This window comes from Pseudophryne corroboree, chromosome 9, assembly GCF_028390025.1.
Source record: "Pseudophryne corroboree isolate aPseCor3 chromosome 9, aPseCor3.hap2, whole genome shotgun sequence".
Taxonomy (NCBI): domain Eukaryota; kingdom Metazoa; phylum Chordata; class Amphibia; order Anura; family Myobatrachidae; genus Pseudophryne; species Pseudophryne corroboree.
In genome coordinates this window covers 206,851,812-206,865,094 of record NC_086452.1, presented here as the reverse complement: position 1 = coordinate 206,865,094, position 13,283 = coordinate 206,851,812, and the positions used below count along the sequence as shown (strand labels likewise).

General features: G+C 39.0%; 1 protein-coding gene across 5 annotated transcripts in view; it reads left to right on the top strand.

Moving 5' to 3' along the window:
• The window catches only part of COL11A1 (collagen type XI alpha 1 chain), a 257,732-nt gene that overhangs the window by 161,522 nt on the left and 82,927 nt on the right, over positions 1-13,283 (top strand). For all 5 annotated transcript variants that reach the window (XM_063940097.1, XM_063940094.1, XM_063940098.1 and 2 more), the window contains 8 exons: positions 315-422; positions 890-943; positions 3,906-3,959; positions 4,570-4,614; positions 4,772-4,825; positions 5,067-5,111; positions 10,266-10,319; positions 11,749-11,802. In XM_063940097.1, coding sequence (XP_063796167.1) covers positions 315-422; positions 890-943; positions 3,906-3,959; positions 4,570-4,614; positions 4,772-4,825; positions 5,067-5,111; positions 10,266-10,319; positions 11,749-11,802 — 468 coding nt within the window. The remainder of the gene's footprint in view (positions 1-314; positions 423-889; positions 944-3,905; positions 3,960-4,569; positions 4,615-4,771; positions 4,826-5,066; positions 5,112-10,265; positions 10,320-11,748; positions 11,803-13,283) is intronic.

Here is a 13,283-nt window from a genome sequence, read left to right as displayed (position 1 = left end):
CCAGAGCTATACAATCTGTTGTAATGACATCATGAGACACAAAAGTAATATTGTTTGTACTTAAGTTGTACTGCTATAAAATCACTTCTTATGGCAGCAGAAATATAAGTAATATACTAAGTAAGTTTGAGCTCTATGTTTCACTTTTTCACTATTGAAGACCTTAGATAATGTGCAAATCTCTTATACAGTATGTATGTAGAAAGATGCAGCATATTGACGTCCTTGCAGATGCTTGTCCATTTGTAGGTGAATGTCCATTTTTTAATAAGTATATATCTACTGTTTATTGTTACTGTGTTTTCCTTTTCCAGGGGGAATTTGGACCATTAGGTCCAAGAGGAGAAGACGGTCCTGAAGGTCCAAAGGGTAGAGCTGGTCCATCAGGAGATTCTGGTCCCTCTGGTCTAGCAGGAGAAAAGGCAAGTAAATGTGTCTTTGTAAAGTCTTTTTTTTAATGCTCTTAGACACTGTGTTTCAGTAACACAACAGGTCTTAGGGTGGAACAGGTACCACCACTTTAAAGAAGGAATACAATTACAGGCCCTAAACCTGTAGGAATCAAAATAACATAAAATAGCTTTGGATTTCTAAATCGGTGTATGATAGTTATCCTTTAGTCTGCAGTTCCTTTGTACTATTTATTTGTCATTCCCCATGCAAATACATGGTGGACTTATTCCCAGCAGTGGGTAACCGTTTGAGGTATAGGGCAAAGTGAGAAATAGACCTATTGCCCTATCTTAAATTGCACCCATTTCCTAAAAGACAAGAAGACATTTCTATATTAAAAGTGTGTAAAAAGAAAGAACCTTCTTGACACATGCTCTACAGTAAAATATATGATGTCTTTGTCCTTCTAATCATTGTTGCTGTGTTTGTATTTCAGGGCAAGCTTGGTGTCCCAGGATTGCCCGGATACCCAGGCCGACAGGGTCCAAAGGTAAGAAATGTAGCACCTTCAGTATATCATGCATTTCCATCCACAGCAAGTACAGTGTCTGCATTTAATAGGTCACTGAATGCTGAGAATAATTTTACATGTACAGTACCTGTAATTCTTCACTAGAGTGGAGTCTTTTTTCCACTGGTCGATCCTCTTTTTCTTATTTGTGGATATCCTGAAGTTGGCATATTCCAGCTAGTCCGCTGCAAAAATGATATCACTTTTATCACATGCCATTGCTATCGTTATACACTATAAGTTTATAGATGCAGTCAGTTGGTCAAAATGTATTGTCCTTAAACTCCCATTTACAGATATTTCTTTGCAACAAAATAATTGATATTTATAGAAAATAATGGGGAGGTAAATGTGCCGAAATGGTGACAAAATGCCAGAATGAGATGATTCCACAGTTACTTAGGTGATAATGCAGTCATATTTTTTAATGATTTTTTTTTACAATTTTAGTAACAATCTGTAAAAAGTTAAACCCACTATCTTGTTTCATTGACCATTGTTACAGTTATCCAACCCCTCTCCTTGACTGCAGCTCACAATAAAAAATTCCTGCAGTGAAGTGCAAAGGTTCCTTTATAAATGTTCTATTTCTCAGCAGAATTAAGTGACATCAAGTCGCAAATGTGCCAATTTGGTCTTTTTGTGTTTGTACAACCATCTGACTGGCGGCAAATCTGCTTCATTTCACCATGACTGTCACATCGATTGGTTTCCAGTCTGTGTTTGTTCTTCAATAGTCTAGAGAGATTTTCTGCCACATCCTGAGATCAAAGTCGTTCTGCTGTTTTGCTGTTGAACAAACAGATCTGTGCATCAGGAGGGTTACTCCAGATGCTTGTGTTTTACATAAAACAACATGCTGAATCCTTTCTGCTGCTTCGCAATCATGTTCTTACTTGAGAACAAAGCTTCTTGTTCTTACGAGTCTGCTGCTTTCCTCTTTGTCCCTAAAGCTGAGATTACTGTTTCAGTTATTGTAAGAATGACTATGAGTTGGGTAAAGTATACTCCTGTTTCTACATGTTATGCCATATCGGTCATTGGAATCAGAGCCCTGTACTGTGGATTTTGATTGAGAATATAAGTGCACTTGTCACACTTAATTATCATTTACTGGTGTGTCACAGACTACTGTACTTATACATCCCTGAGATGTGCTCAATCAGCATGTACTTATTCATTTACCTTTTTATCCATCTTCTTATTGACCTTTGATACCTTTTGCAAATAAAAATGTGGGGAATATTCAGCAAGCTTTTTTCCTAGACAATAATGTAATATTTTAGCCATACAGTATTAACATTTTAAGGTTTTACTCCTAAATGCAAACTGGTTCTTTATGCTGTTATTTAGATATTATTATTATTATTATTATTATTATTATTATTATTATTATTAGAGATGTGCAGTTTGGTTCTCCAAATATTCAAATGCACCTTAATTTTTTTGGAGCTGAACCGAACCGAGTCTCATTTCAGATGTTGGTGATCCCGTGGTTTGGAATTCGGATTTTAAATGCGAATTTCGGGGTTTCAGTTGCAAAAATTACATGATTTTAGCTGTTTTTATAAATTTTTATCGATTTATGTCAATGATCATCAAATTTTTTATCTACTTTAAACTGAACTGAAATCCGAATCCAAACCAAAACACTTGAGGATGGTTTTGCCAAACCCAAAACACAATGAGAAATTAGAACCCAAACCAAAACACGGGGGTCCACACACAGTTCTAATTATTATTAACCATCTTGGTGAAAGTAAAGTTTACTTTGCCATACATACGATGAACGTGCTATACATAGCGTAGTGAATTAAGAAATAGTTTCTACCAGAAGGTCAGTCACAATACTTACATATACAAGTGTTCATGTCCTATCAAGTAATGATGGAACATCATTGCTTAAGATTACCCTTCGAACTAGTTAAGTCAAAGTTAAATAGAATGTATCAACATAAGCAGAATCATATTATGATTCTTAAAGTTGCCTGATTATAAATTCCATATCTCGTGAACATTTTACATTTCATGCCTAATATATATGTTCCTTCTTTCTTTTTGTAAAGCAAAATCCACATCTAATTCAGAGGATGAAATATGTAATTGCCACTGGTACATTGTAAATGTAATACATACATTTTCCTGATCATGAAAAAACAGGAAAACATTTACAAAATATAAATAAAATGATTGATGAAACATGGCAGTCTCTTAATGGGCATTTTGCAGCCCGGTATACATGAGGTGTAGAGAGCTGGGTTTGACTTGAGATTAAAAGCTTCTCTTTGTTTTAATGAGTTTCCTGGAGTATCATTATGTGAGACAGGACAGATGAAACCTTAATTGATTTTGCTGACTTACAGCTGGTTTGATGAAATATTTTGATCTTTTCTATGCTTTCCGGATCTGAACACTTCTGGTAAGAAATGAAATTAAATATGCAGGTCAGATCATCTGCAAGTATAGATAAGACTTTAGCTAAATTTAATGTCCACGTAACACCAACTGAGCTGTACCCACTCTGAGAGAACCGTTCTTGCAGTAACTCTTCTGGACAGTAGGTGGTGCACAACATATCCATCTCTGACCGTTATAACATTTTTGTTTGGGTTATAAAATTTCTCTGTGTATATGATGTATGGAAGGCATATACACACTGAGGTGGCAGTATATACGAAGTCACCCCATCTCCAATAATTACTATATCTTCTCTTGAGATTTCATTATCTGGGAGCTGTCACTAATACGGTTTTCCAGATGTGTGTCAAGGCTGATTTCGGCTTACTGCCTATGGAGGAGCGAGCAGGAATCAGTCAGTGTACAGTAATTGATGCTTATACAGCCTTAGACCTGAAGTAAATGAAGCCACTGTCATTTGTCCAGTATGTAGCATACATTGCTCTTTCCCTATTTAATTTATGTCATCTTTGTATTTTATTAGGGATCTACAGGTTTCCCTGGATTTGCAGGAACCAATGGCGAGAAAGGAGCTCGGGTATGATTAAAGCTCAATCTCCTGCATTACATTTAATATAATAGAATAATCTGATATATATATATATATATATATATTCCAGTTATAACACAAATTAATTTGTTCTTATAGTCCTAGATAACAAGCTTTTTTTATTTAACCTGTTAATGATGATTTCCATAAATCTCTTAACAACTGCAATGAACATAGGTTACATATAAATGTTTTATGATGGTCTATGATAGGAATTCACACTTCACTATTCTTTTAGTTATTTGAAATGTACCAAAAGTAGGATTAGACCCAGGAGGTATTGTTCTAGGGCTGGTTCAAGCCAAGGTACTGTATGTTATAAATAGTCACTTCTGGACTTACATGAACAAATATGTTATGTGACTATCTTTAGTCATGTTTATAGCACAGGAACTAAATGTTTCCAATAAATGTAGTAAAGTACAGGAAGGAATGCAGCCTTGGGTGGCCTTTCTAACATGTAACTCTGACAGATAAGATGTTTTAGTGTCACACCCTTGGTTAGAAGGTGGTTGGAGTTTGTAACAGTCAGACAATGGATTCCTTATTAACAGTTTATTTCTGTACCTCAATAACATAGATATTATCAATTCACTAGGGTGTTGCTGGCAAACCAGGTCCAAGGGGACAACGAGGTCCAACGGTGAGTGTTCATCCAAATTATTTTGTTCTATTTGTATGGATAGATAGAAATCAATGTTTTTGGTTTGTTTTCACTAAATCATTGCAATAGGTCACTTGCTGCAATTACAGTGTTTTGAGAAATGAGTTTCATGGAGTTTATTTATTTACTCCCACAGGGTCCACGGGGCGCTAGAGGTCCAAGAGGTCCTACTGGAAAACCAGGTCCTAAGGTAATTATCATGCTGACAGAAGTTATGGCATGTGCATACAGTATACAGCACCACACTGATTATTTCTAGGCCAAGTGAATCCAAATCTATTATTCCACACAGTTTTAAGTTACTTCGACTCTTGTAAACAAACATGTAGTATAAACTTACACACTAGTTCATATTATTTGTTTCATGGCCTCTGTTGCTAGTTTCACTTTCACATTGACTGAATTGTGCATATTCTTGTCTTCTGCTTTAGGGCACAGCAGGAAACGATGGTCCTCCTGGCCCACCTGGTGAAAGAGTAAGTAATGATTGGATATTCATTTAAAGCTGTAACATTAGTATTGTTGTTGCTGTTATACGTAATTCCTGAATACAACTATATGTGTGCCATGTTTATGTTCTCCTCATGTTTGGTTTTCCCCCTGGTGTTCCTGAATCATCCTACATGCCACACACATATGGAAGGTTTCAAATGTATACTCATACATGTAGCCACAATACGCGTGATGCCGGGCGTGAGATAGCCAGCAGTTTCCGGGCAGCTCTATTACTGTTGTGTGTCTTTTCTTGTGAAAATAAATATTTTTTGCATCACTGCTTTATGTGAATAAGACGCACAAGCGAACTCTGCTGATTAAAATGATACGCGGCATAGCTATATTCTGTGTGTGACTGCAGCTCTATCTGCATACAAACTGCTAAGTTACAGTGCATGTCACATATCAGAGTCTGCTTGTGCATCCATTTGTATTGCAATGCGAATAAGCCACATTTTCAAGGAAGAAAATGCGCAAAAAGATGTCCGGAGTTAATAAACGCGCTCGCGGCTAGGCGCGACTAGAAGGGCTGTTTAATGACTGCAGCAAGGATGTAGGAAGACATGAAACCATACTTGCCTACTTTTTGTTTCTCCTTTCTGGGAGAAGCCTGGAGAGGAGGTGCACCTGGCCACTTTGGGGGGCTTGGCCCAGTTCTTATGTCAATAGGCCCCACCCCCACCACAGCAAAATGCAGCAGATTGCTTGACTGATATGCAGGGGCGTAACCAGAACTATGTAAGCTTCAGAGCAACATATTGTAGGGGCCCTTGTCCCAGTGATTCTTGAGAGACGCTTCTCTGAAGCATTTGTTTATGTTGTGCCCCATAATATTGCTCTAGTTCATTTCTGAACCATAGTAATGTACTTGTTTATGGTAGGGGTTGGGATCGGGATACCGGTGGTCAGGATTCCTGCGGTCAGCATGCTGATGCTGGGATCCTGGCCGCCAGAATGCCAGTAGGGAGGTGAGCGCAGCAAAGTTACACACATGCTCATATCAATGATTAAATATTCTCTGTATATTGCTGCACAATATCATGGAGCTATATGAAAACCTGTTAATAAATAAATAATACAGATGAGTCTTTCCTCCTCCGTTCTGCTAGCCATGGCAATTGCGAGTGGATTGCTGCAACTAGTATGCCCACTGCCGTGCAGGTGCACTGAGCACACACGATCCGTAGGATCGCATAGGTGCATACGCTCCGGGCATGGCTAGTCTCAATAGCGACTAGTACGCACGTGCGTCCCGTTTACAGGTCAGATAAGGGAGGACACATCTGTTTATCACTATTACTTTCTTAAATTGGAGAATTACAATGTAACTAATCTTGTGTATCAGCAGTAGAAATTCACAGCCTTTCACTTCTCCTATTTCATTGCTAAGCACTGCCTATACAATAATGTATTTATGGCAACTGGTGGATTGCTGCCTTACTTATATTAGTACATTCTAGTCCCCTTTGTCCCCTGATTTACTGCAGCTTTAGATTACTATCTCTGCCCACAGCCCCTAAATAAGGGCTCTTTTTTCTTTTAAACAAAGCTATGAGTTACATTTTTCATTTTGTTTTGTTAAATGAACTGTAATTGTATGTGTGAAATATATTAAGATACAAGTGTACGATTGTTGCTATTTATTGGTTTGCTGTGTTGCACCTTCTCTTTAGTATCCTGTATTTCTGGAGGGTTGTTAGACACAGATAAGAGTTAAGGCACTGTTTATCAAAGCTAGAAAAGCTTTCTCTGGTGAAGTTAGCTGAGATAATGTTAAGTCTTATTTATTAAATGTTACTGATGACGGTGGCTCTCCTGTGAAAGCTTCCCCATGCAAGTATGGGGGAGCATATTTAACAAGGACAGTGCTGTCCTCGTATCCCTTTGCATTCCTTAGTGTAGGGCCACATATAGAGGTCAAATGGGTCCTGTTCAGCGGGACCCGCTTGGCCGCAAGGAGACTGCACATGGGTGCCTATGCAGGCGCCCACACATGTGCGTCAGTCTTGCCGCCGCCGGATCCAACCGCAGCATGCTGCGGTCAGGCCGGATGACAGGACAGCGGGTTTTCAATGAGAACACATACATTTCTGTGTTCACACAGTGTGGCACGACCCGCTTGCTGTGTGGGCCCAGCCTTAGATAAATTAATGAAAACAATGATTTGTGTTGTTTTCCATTTTTTTTATTTTTGTTTATTTTTAATTGAATCTGCAACTGGAAGCTCAAGTCTGGGCTTCTACTGGCCCACAGACTGGTAATAGTGTTAATGCTGCCAGTCTTTATTTCCAGGTTCAAAGTATTAAGTCTTCATGAGTTTATATGCTTTTGCTAAGGTCAAAATACAGTAGTATGAGCATGATTGCCACTTGGGTTAGGGACCAATGGAAAGAAGGATCAACATAACAAGACAGTACAGTATATACAAATAAAACAATGGGGGTAATTCCAAGTTGATCGCAGCAGGATTTTTGATAGCAATTGGGCAAAACCATGTGCACTGCAGGGGAGGCAGATATAACATGTGCAGAAAGAGTTAGATTTGGGTGGGTTATTTTATTTCTGTGCAGGGTAAATACTGGCTGCTTTATTTTTACACTGCAAATTAGATTGCAGATTGAACACACCCCACCCAAATCTAACTGTTTCTGCACATGTTATATCTGCCTCCCCTGCAGTGCACATGGGGGGTCATTCCGAGTTGTTCGCTCGCAAGCTGCTTTTAGCAGATTTACTCACGCTAAGCCGCCGCCTACTGGGAGTGAATCTTAGCATCTCAAAATTGCGAACGACGTATTCGCAATATTGCGATTACACCTCTCTTAGCAGTTTCTGAGTAGCTCCAGACTTACTCGGCATCTGCGATCAGTTCAGTGCTTGTCGTTCCTGGTTTGACGTCACAAACACACCCAGCGTTCGCCCAGACACTCCTCCGTTTCTCCAGCCACTCCCGCGTTTTTCCCAGAAACGGTAGCGTTTTTTCACACACACCCATAAAACGGCCAGTTTCCGCCCAGAAACACCCACTTCCTGTCAATCACATTACGATCGCCTGAACGATGAAAAAGCCGTGAGTAAAATTCCTAACTTCATAGCAAATTTACTTGGCGCAGTCGCAGTGCGAACATTGCGCATGCGCACTAAGCGGAAAATAGCTGCGATGTGAAGAAATTTACCGAGCGAACAACTCGGAATGACCACCATGGTTTTGCCCAATTGCTAACAAAAATCCTGCTGCGATCAATTTGGAATTACCCCCAATGTGCAATACTTATAGTGACGTATAAAATGTACTTTAATATTATTATTATTATTATTATAATTATTATTATTATTATTTATTATTATTATTACTACTACTCAACTACTGTTACTGTACTACTTCTAGTCAATAGCAAGGATCTGCAATCTGATCTCCAATTCTTTTAGCTTGTGGTAGAAAGAAAAGGCACATACAAAATAGAATATAAAGTGAATTCAAAACTGAGATTGAAAAACAATTGACACAATTTATTTTCAGCTGCTTAGAAAAGGATAGATGTGTGGTCAACATGGTAGTGGTGAAATATAAGCAGTGTACAGGACACTCCATCTCCAAGAGAGTTCTGGCTCACACATCCTTACAGGTTCCCGGTTCTGGCTTTTCAGATACTAGTTTATGCCCATCTTCAAATATAAAAAATCATTACTTAAACATTTGACAATGCCGCAAAGGCAATAATCCCGGTACACTGGAAATCCTCCTCTGCACCTCCTAGACATGGAAGATATTACTCTTACTTCTCTAGATAGATACTCTGATTTATTTCTACATGGTTCTATTGGTTGGAATTTAAGGATTTTCCAGAGTATTACACTATAACTGGATCACATAGGCACCACCCATAGATGAGGAGGCCCGTGAGCTGCCTCCTTCGTTTGGGCCCTCTCCTCTCTGCTGGCAGCGCTAGAGAGTCTGAGCTCTAGAGGGCTCAGACTCTACTGCCCATGCGTAGATCATTGGGAAAATGGTGCAGTGGCCTTCTTCCCAGTGATTTCTCTACTGTCCATGCGCAGAACACCGTGAAAATGGCAGCTGTGCTATTTTCAGGGTGGTTCCACAGCGCTGCTGACATTGGCTCAGGACTCCGGAGGGGTAAGTATTCAAATAATGGGTGCAGCGAGTGCGGTGGGGGCCCCCTCTGGACTCACACACTGCACCCATTATAGATACACCAGTGTTTGTCACCTTTTGTCTGTTCTATTTCTCTTTATCAGTTTTGTGCTTTTTTTCTGCTGTTTGAAACTGTAACTCTTTTATCAGTTTTTTTTGTTTTGTTTTACAACCGTTGATGTAACTGTTTATTTTCTTCATGTTTATGGGTACTCAGTAAGCATTCACTGCCAAAAAATAAAAATAAAAATCTATCAACTTGAAACTTTACATGAGTATAGGTGTTTTTTTGTACAAAGACGGTTCTGGAATATATTCTGTGATGGAAATTAAGTGGAAAGAAATATTTTGCCCTATTGACAAAATGCATCGAACTCCTTTCCATTAATGGTTGTCAAATGCTTTTGCCAGCAATTTACACCAACATCCTTTGCTCTTAAGTGTTCATTACTCCTGATCAGTGCAAGCTGTTATTTTATTTAATTGTCAAAGAAGATGATACAATGAACCAATTTACCATCAGTCCCTTTGCCCAGATTCCGAGACCATTCACATATCAGCTCCAGCACTTTGATCTATAAAACATACATCGAAAAAAAATGTTCTGTTTTGCTTTCCCCATTACTTCACATGCCATGTGCTGCAGAATATGGTATACAAGGATCTAATAAAGAAGTACAGACTATAGAGCACTATTCTTTAAATCTGCTGTGTTTCAGTCTGTTTCACACACACATTACACACATTACAGTTGTTTGATCTTTCATTTCTTTAATTACTATAGCACCAAGGGCATAATCTACTTTAGCAATAATAGGGAAATGTTAACTATAATATGATTTTTCCCTACTTAGAGCATTGATCATCTGTTTGATTAACTTTTCACTGCCAGTGTAGAGAATTTAATGAGTGTGTACCTTTTTTTTGCCACCTTATTAATATTTCTCTTACTAACCAATGACTATTTTCCTTTTCATCCTAGGGACCTCAAGGACCACAGGGCCCAGTTGGATTCCCAGGACCAAAGGGCCCCCCTGTAAGTATTCCTACCTCTGTCAAAGTAAAGGTGACTATACAGTACTTTGCAGTCACTCAGTGTTGGCTTATTAATTGATGCTAGTTGTCCTGAATTATTTCAGTGCTACGCTTTAAAGTGTACAGCAGTCTTGGAATAGGAATTGGATGCAGTGGTACTAGAATTCCACTATTCCTTATAATTAATGTAAAAGGCTGCATCCAGTCTACAGTGTTTTGTTCCATATCGTGTTCTGTACTTTGAGGTTTCACTACTTTGTATCAGTAAATGATTCAGTTCATAAAGGTTTCATTTGAGAGACCACTTTGTGACTGGATAAGGGCTTGTGCTGCAGGGATGATTATACCTCTGCCCACAGTGCACTGTGCTGTCCAGGAAAGCAGAAAGTTGTAGTAATGATCCAGGGTTGGACTGGTCCACAGGGGTGTAGGGGAAATCCTTGGTGGGACCCACTGTTTGTGAACATGGGTGCTTGGTTCGTTTCTATAAAAACAACGCCAAGATCCGCCCTCATGCCATTCAAATTTAACAGTTGGGTTAATAAATAAATATATATATATATATATATATATATATATGTGTGTGTGTGTGTTCCCCGTAACCTTCATATCCCAGCCCGACACTGTACTTATCGCTACGGGGTACCCTTTGTCTATAGATTGCTGGACAAACCAAAACTAGAACACGCTGCAATCAGAGCCAGCCCTGTTTGGAGTGAATATAGACAATGCATTCCTGAAGTTCAGTATCCTGTATCACTATTTGAGGTCCACTTACACTGTAGAGAATGCAGAACAGGATGTGTAGCTGCTCATGAGTACCAAATCTAAGCAAAAACCTTATTTACAGAGTTGCTAATCCAGCATGTATGACACTGATAAATGGGTTGGAGACCTTTTTATCATTTATCTGTTTTTTTACCTGATAATTTCATTTTCAAACTTTCGCTTGCCGCTACAGTTTCTTAAGAGAGGCTGTCCCCGGGAATTACTTTCCCTATTGTGAATTCTTTAACTGGTATTTTAATGCAGCAATGAAAGACTTCACTTTCTAGTGTAGCTACTGTACATGTACAAATTGTCGCTGGAGAGGGATCCCAACTGCACGCTATAGACCACAGATGCTACCGCAATCTGAAGATACTCTCAAAGTACATAGATCTTGGATACCACTTGCACTAGCCTATTCTTAAATAACCTTGATGAGTAAATCATGTAGACATTACCATTTTCACAGGACATACTGTACAGCTTCTTAAATAGGTCCCTTAAATTCCCTCACAGGTACCATTAACCATGTAGGGCTATATTGTATATTGTTTCCGATTTGTAGGATAAAATGTGTTGTACATTGTTATTGACCATAGTGGATTCTTAGCCCTGGATTGTTTGCTTACCCTCATGGTAACCCTCTGTTTGCTCTATTTAAGGGGCCTCCTGGAAAGGATGGGTTGCCCGGCCACCCTGGACAGCGTGGTGAGACTGTAAGTATCTGATTTTCATCCTCCTCGCCAACTGTTCCACACCCAGGTCACCCTCTGAGAGCTACTTTCTTCAAACACTCCTGGCCAGGTAGGAGAAGACATTTCAAAGATTAGAGCGGATGTGTGTTCCCGTACCTGGCTAGACCTGTCTGTGGCAAGTAGCAAATATTTAAGTTCAGAGGTGTGGGTGTCAAACAGCTGCAGATTCTGTGTATTCTGGGAGGCTTGTTTACTCAGCTAATTAGCCCATCTCACTGCACCTGTGCTGGTTTCTGTGGGCTGTCTAATTAGCTGACAATATAAATCACAGTTAGACATGCACACAAGCTTACTGTACCTTTCATTGTGTCATTTGTTTTTGCTGTTGCCTATCTTGTGACAAATTATGATGTTAACTATAATACTGATGCATCTTCATCATCCTACCTTCCATATGACCCAGTTTGCCCAATACACAATCATATTCTGCTCTTCTTACCAACTATTTTCCATTTGCAGTAACTTGGGCTAAATTCATTATTTGATGGTAAAGTTTTTATGTCAGTTAATTATATGTGTAACTGGAAAATAAATACATATATGTGTAACTGGAAAATAAGACTGATATTTGTGTGGTAATGGGTCATGTAGGAGGGTATGTATTACCCAGTCAGAATGTCTATCGTAAGTGGTTTCCTATAAGTGAGACAAGCATATGACTCAGAATAATGTGTGATAGGTAACTTTGACCAGAATTTCGGTTGCAGTCATTGATTAAACATTATTACTGATATTAGTTATCATACCAGTATCCTGGAAGGTCTCTAAAAAAGTTTATTCAATGGTTCAAATAAAAATGCATCAATTAAGTAAATGAAAAGCCACAACTTTCCAATCCCTAGTGCCAACTCTGCATTAAATTCCAATATATATCTTTGTACATGTACAGATGTGTCCTTATTTAACTAGTCCTTCATGTAGCATGAGATGCCTGGCACAAGGAAGCCATGCCTGGTGGAGTAGTATAGCGGCATTTTCTTTCAATTTGCATCTTACTGTATTTGCACCATAGACGCACAACTTAATCTGTACCAGAGACTCTGGGCTGCGTCTTTAACCACACATGAATTAGTTTTACATTTATACAAAGTTGCAGATGAAGCACAATGAAACTTTTCATGAAAAAGCCATGGTCACTGCATCATGGATCTTCATATACAGATACGGACTAATTCACACACTGAAGTACAATTCTTGCGTATCAAATTAACCAGTGCAGTCTCATGAAGATGTTTTGTTGCATCTCACGTGACTAAGGAGCACATTCAAGTGAAAAGGATGCTCTGCACAAGACGAGTTGCACCGGACCTGACATGCCGAGAATGGCTGTTAGGTGCGACAGTGGCAATAATACATGAGTACACATTTGTAGTTAGACTACTCTAAAAGAAATTCCAAAAGGACTGGTTTGAGACCTAACATAACACACACACACACACACA